This window comes from Pocillopora damicornis, chromosome 4 (assembly GCF_964200805.1).
Source record: "Pocillopora damicornis chromosome 4, jaPocDami1.2, whole genome shotgun sequence".
Taxonomy (NCBI): domain Eukaryota; kingdom Metazoa; phylum Cnidaria; class Anthozoa; order Scleractinia; family Pocilloporidae; genus Pocillopora; species Pocillopora damicornis.
Window position 1 is genome coordinate 8,371,113 of NC_142673.1, and position 6,649 is coordinate 8,377,761.

Below are 6,649 nucleotides of genomic sequence, written 5' to 3' on the forward strand. Positions count from 1 at the left end.
ACATAAAGAGGTCATGAGCACTTAAAAACCGTCTGTCACTTTTTCGGCAGCAATCCTTTTCAGAGCCATTCCTAGTTGGATGATAAGGCTACAAGATCAACGACCTTCTCTTTCAGGTTTACGCCGGTTGTTGTAGAAAATGGAGAAGCTTTTTGGACTCGGATTTCCGGCAAAGATTAAACATTGTCATTTTAGCTGTGAACTAGCTTTTAAAATGAAGCAAACAGTTCCAACTTATCTCCGAAGAAGCGGGCCTAAGTTTGATGGAGCGATATCACGGCGTGTGCTTCACAGCTTATTGAAATTTTGATAAGGTTGAAAATTGAAACTTTGCTGTTTTTTTCAGATTCTCTTCATTAGGTCATCGGAATAGCTTAACCCTTTAACTCCCGTGAGTGACCAAGACAAAGTCGAGTTTCTCGTTACAGTACCAAGCCGACATCTGATGTCGGGGAATACAGAAATATAGTTAAGGGGATTATCAGTTGATCCAATACGAAATTCTCAAAAATAATATCATACGAATTTTATGGCAGACAGTAGGAGAATTATAGTGGTGGACACTGCCACTCGCTAGGTGTGGCTGTTTAAAGAAAGGCTTCGTACAGAAATTTAAATAAAAATAAAACAAGGGGCCGACTAAAACAGACTTAAACGTGGAAATCAACTAATCAAATCGTAGAAACAACTCACTAAACAACTTAATAGAGAGATATTTGCATAGATAAATCAATAGAGGTCAATAAAACTGACAATCGGATGTTGAACTGTCAGTTCGTTACTCTAAAAAAATTGGACACTGTCCAGCTCAGGGTTGGCATTGCGTGTTTGGCGCTTAGCCGAATCATGTCATTTTACGTGTCGGTATTTGGGCTACTGACCTAAAATAGACCCAATTTACAATCCCCTCTTTAGGAACATTTTGATAGTTGCATTTCCTGACACAAGGACACAGGCAGTTCTCTTTATTGAGTCGGGACAAGCGCAGCTAAACTGACGACCAAAATGGTGAACCTAGGGGAGATTTTTCCTGATTTCCATGTCCGCACCAGTGAAGGCGAGCTTGATTTCCACAAATTTATCGAAGGATCGTAAGTAGAAGTTTGGAATAATTTTTGCGCACTGTAAACCCTTTTTGAATTTTTGTTCTCTGTGGTGGTCCACAAGTCTAGTGCCTAAAGTTTTTCTGTTATCTTTTATTCTCCGATCTACCGAGATCTAATTTGACGTTTCATCTTGCAGAACTGACAAAATAATTTCAGCTGGCTGTTCGTTCTAGTCATTCATGATCTTTTGTTGGCTCTGGCCTGCACAATACCGTTTGCGTTGTTTACATCGAACGCGGGTTATATATTTCAGTTTAATCAAACCCATTTCGACTTTTGCACGAAAGATGTCAGCGCATGCACGAAAGATAGAGAGAAAGAAATGATTTGAACTGTCTTGACATGCCACTCTTACAATCCGTATTAGTTATGGGGTGTATTGTAAGGATAGCGTTCCATTAATTAAGGGGGGCTCTGTTACGTCAATTTGACCTATTTTCGTGATAGGAAATATTTGCAATGTCATTTCCCGTGGAAAACGAACGCTCGACGTCAGAATGAGCCAAGCAGAAGCGAGGTGTGTTAAGGATTTATAAGGACTGCGAAAGATAAATAAGAAAATGTCAATTACTTGCACAATGTTATGAATTCAACTAAATTAAGCCATCAGTCAAACCGATGATGAATTATCAATTACTCACAAGTAACTAATTAAGGCAAACAAACGGTGACCTTTTAGGTGGATGAAGGTCTACAAAAAAAAAAAAGAACTTGTTCAGTATGTAACAATCCGGGCTATGTTTTTTCAAGGGATTACATGTGTTTCTGAGCCCTTAACAATATTAAAAGATTTGAAATTGAGACAAAAACAGGAAGGGCGGCCCACTTGTATGCTCTTAAGGGAGTTGTTAAAGAACCCGTGCTTACACAGGCCCTGGCCTCCGAGAGTTATGTAATGGTATGTAATGGGCTACTTGGAGACCAGTGAGTTGTCGGGCGGGGGGGGGGGGGGAGATGGGAGGGTTTTGGGGGAGTCACATGGTTATCAGTGGAAAAGAAGGGGGGCGGGTTAATCGTCGCCAACAGAATACGATGATGGGGGGGGGGGGGACTATAGGGACTAATTGACCGCCAATTAACTGCCAGTGAGGCAGGGGGGAAGGGTTATCATAAGAATATTTCAGGGTGGGATCATAAAATTATTTCGTGCCACAACCAAAATCCCACCCCCCTTCCCCTCAGGCGATAAATAATGACCGATCCCTCCCATGAACGGGGCTTGAATGAGACGGGAAAAAAGGTACTCCTTTTAGAAATGTGTCTGTCGAGTCAGTCGCAACTGATGTTGATGGTCTTTTCCCTGTAAAACTTTTCTTTTTCATTATCTCGCATAATTTCAGCAATTTTGTGAACTTCTCTTTGTCATGACTGAGCCCATTCCCTTCCTCAGAGCTTGAGGGTTCAAGTTAGCTCCCTTCCGGAAATCCAATTTCCTTCAGCCCTACCGTCAAATAATACGACAAAACTGAAACTAAACTTACGCAGTTTGGCGCAAAAAAGCGTACCTCAAGTGCCCGTGCAGCTTGTTCGTGGCTTTACAATCCGCGAAATAGGAAATTTGCATGTGATAAATCTCTTCTTCCATGGCCACGTGCCGAAGAAGTCATGCGTAAAAGTTGATTGCAGAAGCTCAAGGTTATACTGGAAAAACGGATATTAACAACATATACAACATCATATCAAGCTGCGAATTCCTTATTAGTACGATGCATCATTGTAGTGCACTGTTGTTACTCTCTATAGATGGGCCATTTTATTCGCTCACCCCGCCGACTACACACCCGTGTGTACCACTGAGTTGGGCTGCTTGGTTGGAATGATCCCAGAATTCACCAAGCGCGGTGTAAAGCTCATTGCTTTGTCATGTGATGATGTTGACACACACAAAGGATGGATGGAAGATATCAAGGCCTTCATCAAGACAGACCTAATGGACTTCCCTTATCCGATTATTGCCGACCAAGGGCGTGAACTGGCTGTGAAACTGGGAATGGTCGATCCTGACGAAAAGGATGCTCAAGGAATGCCACTTACTTGCCGTGCGGTAGGTGTTTTGACCGTGTTTCCAAATAATTACGCGGTGGCAGAGCGGTTTTTGCAATGCGCGTATGATAGAAAGATCCGAAATAGAGACCTGTTCAAGAAAATTGAGACACTTTTCCCTCAAAGCGCTCCTCATCAACTTCACAAGAAGTATAAGTAGATATTGTTAAAATCTCAGTAAAACAAACCCTTGGGGCGGGAGAAAGAAATTATACTCCAAGTTGCTTCATGTTGCCAGAAACTTGGTTAAGCTCCGGCTGTCTTTCGAATCAGTCTAACAGACACTCCACTGAAAAAACATTGAAACCTTAAAAGCATAAACCATGAACGATGAGACCTAATGACATTATGGGAAATGTTCGCACAGTCACGCAATCAACGCTTTACTTTTTAATCATTCATGAAAATCTTTGTGCACTACAATTATTTTCTTCCAGGAAAGCACAGATGAAAAGCCGTTTAGTTTCATCTTTCATTACTTACGCTTTTTAGAATCAATTTCTTTTGCAATCGAGTGTATCTTCAACATCAGCCATGACCACGAATTCTCATGATTCTTTCAAATAATCATTCAGTTGAAGGTAGGAATGGAGCCACCAAAGTTTTCGAATAAATCAATCAAGCAAAGCGCGAGATTCGTGAGCCAAACTGCATCACTTTCCTTGAAGTCACCCCCACCCGCCCCACCCTTTCCCAAACAGACGCAATCTCATTCCTTCCTTGATGTGGTTCACATTAAGGACCGGTCATTATTTATTGCGGGGGGGGGGGGGGAAGTTGGCGTCGCTTCTCCTCCCTCTATTCCCCCTGAAAACTGTTTGATCCTTCCAGATCTTCTGACCCCCTCCGCACCCCCTTCCCCCGAAATAAATACTATCTGTTCCCGTAAACTGACATTTCCAACCATATGGTGTACCTTTATCAGTTTCCTTTTGCTTTTCATAATGTTAAAGGTGTTCGTTATCGGACCAGACAAGAAACTTAAGTTGTCATTCCTTTATCCCGCCTCGTGTGGACGGAACTTGCAGTAAGTCAAGTCATTAATCCTTTACACCCTTACATCAATGTACATATTCTCCATACTTTCTCTAGACAATTCTAAGAAGCTGAAAAAGAGAATTTGTTTAAAAATCAAGAATTTCCTTAGTTGGTGACCTTTCCCTTTAATCTCGTGACCTTAATGTGTGATTCAGAGGTGATATTGTGATAAGAAATTAGATGCTGATCAGTCGTTGGGGTCAAAGGGTTAAAAATTAAGTCTAAGCCACGCCCAGAGTGGTCTTTGATTCACGATTTCCGACAAGCACTACTTACCGGATCATTTGGGAAATCACCCGAGAGTAACTGGCTATTTTACTTCGCTTGCAGTGAACTATTACGTGTGATAGACTCATTGCAGTTGACTGCCACAAAACAAGTGGCGACTCCTGCAGACTGGGAGGTAGGTTGTCTTTATTGAAAAAGTAGAGCACTTGAGGTAGTTGAGAGGCTTGATGAGTTCGTATACATTATTTGGCGTTAGATGCATATGCGGGCAACGAAAAAAAGTTACAATTTACGTCTCTCCTAACTTGTTCCCTAAAGTTTGTAGCTTGCTAGTTTGTAACACTCAACCGATATCTGGGAGGCACGGGTTGAATTCTAAAGCAAAAACTAAAATGTTCTAGGACGCCATTGAATACGGTTTAGATGCAAAGAACAATTTATCACTTGGATTGATAATCTTCGTAGTTTATAAGTACCAAAATAAAAACAACAACAACAACAACAGCAATACATCAGGGGTGGATCCAACATTTTTTTCTCAGAAGAGGGTACGCCTCTAATGAATGGCGTAACTTACGGCTGACGCAAACATATTATGAAACCGAATGACGAAGAGTAAGACCTAAGACTAGACAAAAAGGTAAAGTGAACAGCTTACATAAACGCTACGGCAGGTTTTCTATAACCGTGTAGTTATATCAGAAAGCTTCAGGTCACCTCAGAGGGGAGGGGATGCACATCCCCTGTACCCCTCTCCTAGATCTGCCCACTGAAATTTTCCTGACAACCTCGTTTCCAAAATCCATAATTTATTTAACAACGATGGCTTTTCTGCCACGACGGCAAGGCACCCGCCTAAATAAACTGGCCTCCTTGTCAGTTACTATGTTTGCATTGAAGTGAATTTATTATTTTATCACTTGACCTTTTTCAGCCTGGCAAAGATTGTATGGTTCTTCCCACGGTGAAAGATGAAGATCTTGAGAAACTATTTCCAAAGGGTGTCAAAGTCAGAGAAATGCCCTCAGGTAAAGGGTACATGCGGTACACTCCTCATGAACAAACAGAGTAGAACTGAATGTGAATTAAAGCTTGTCAGTTGTACCCACACAAAGTCTCGTGTCTTTTAATGACTCATTTGCTAAGATACAGCGCGAATGATATAAATATCTCTTATTATATATACGGCTTTCCAGCACGTAACCATGCTACAGTTGTGTTCTGGATGGCGAAACTTGACTCGTTCCTTCCGAAGAACAAGGGAACAATCTCACTTCCGAGCTGTCAACTGCGCGATTCGATTGTGAACAATGATACTCCAATTGTTTTACCCTTTAATTCCCAAAAGCAGACAAGACAAGAAAAGAGAAAAAAAATTAATTTAATTTGGTTAACATCCGCGGTATCCAGTTTAAAATTGAATCAATTTACATATGGTGGATGTCATCGTTGTAGTTTCCCTGGACATAATTTGAAAGATAAAAGACTTAAAAAAGAAAACTATGAGGCCAATAGTTTTTCCGGTTAGGTTAAAGGACACCTGAGGGCGTTCCCCCTTTTTTTTTTGGCGGGAGAGGGGAGGGCGAGGAGGAGGTTCAGGAGAGACTCGAGACGGCACTTATAATTTCTCATCCTTATCCGAGAAGACTTGAATTTCTATCCATTTGCAGACGTCATAACAATGGTAGCACGTTCTCTTCCGTTATTTTGAGACCCTGAATGTTGGTCCAGTCTAGGATTTAAACCCTCGATCTCTCATACGAGAATCCGGCGCTCTACGACTTGGGCTAATCAAACGCGTCAAAATATTTTAAAATTCTCGTCTGTCTGTGACCCTTAAATAATTTGCTTAACCCTGTTCAAGGACGTAACACACGCAAAGAAGTTTTAATTGACTCCAATATTTCATAATGTCATTATTTAAGCTTACCCTTCATATATTTATAGAGGTTTTTTAACTATAAACTTATATTATGTTTGAAGAAGTAAATTCTGGATGAAGAGCCAAACTCACGGTTTGGAAAGCCTGAATAAACCATTATCATTGCTATTATTATTATTATGGTTGTTTTTAGTATCATTATCATTAAATGTACACACCTCTTTTTAACCTCAATACCTCACTACTGTGGTGAGTTAGATTTAGCTACAAATTACAGAAAAGCGACTTGCCTTGAGAGCTATTTGACACCAGTGATGAACGAATTTTTTTTTTTTGAACTGCAGAGTATCAA

General features: G+C 40.8%; 1 protein-coding gene across 1 annotated transcript; it reads left to right on the plus strand.

The window, feature by feature from the left end:
• The first annotated feature begins 772 nt into the window (after positions 1–772).
• Positions 773–5,529, plus strand: LOC113680795 (peroxiredoxin-6). Its single transcript, XM_027197848.2, has 5 exons — positions 773–1,091; positions 2,850–3,150; positions 4,103–4,176; positions 4,518–4,590; positions 5,350–5,529. The coding sequence occupies exons 1-5, from the start codon at positions 1,006–1,008 to the stop codon at positions 5,485–5,487; spliced, it is 672 nt and encodes a 223-aa protein (XP_027053649.1). The 5' UTR covers positions 773–1,005; the 3' UTR covers positions 5,488–5,529.
• The last annotated feature ends 1,120 nt before the right edge of the window (positions 5,530–6,649 follow it).

Bases quoted from the DNA above. Each gene is read 5' to 3' on its own strand.
- LOC113680795 (XM_027197848.2), top strand. From the start codon at position 1,006: ATGGTGAACCTAGGGGAGATTTTTCCTGATTTCCATGTCCGCACCAGT. The intron at 3,151-4,102 runs GTAGGTGTTTTG...ATAATGTTAAAG, and splicing joins TGCCACTTACTTGCCGTGCG to GTGTTCGTTATCGGACCAGA. The intron at 4,591-5,349 runs GTAGGTTGTCTT...GACCTTTTTCAG, and splicing joins CGACTCCTGCAGACTGGGAG to CCTGGCAAAGATTGTATGGT.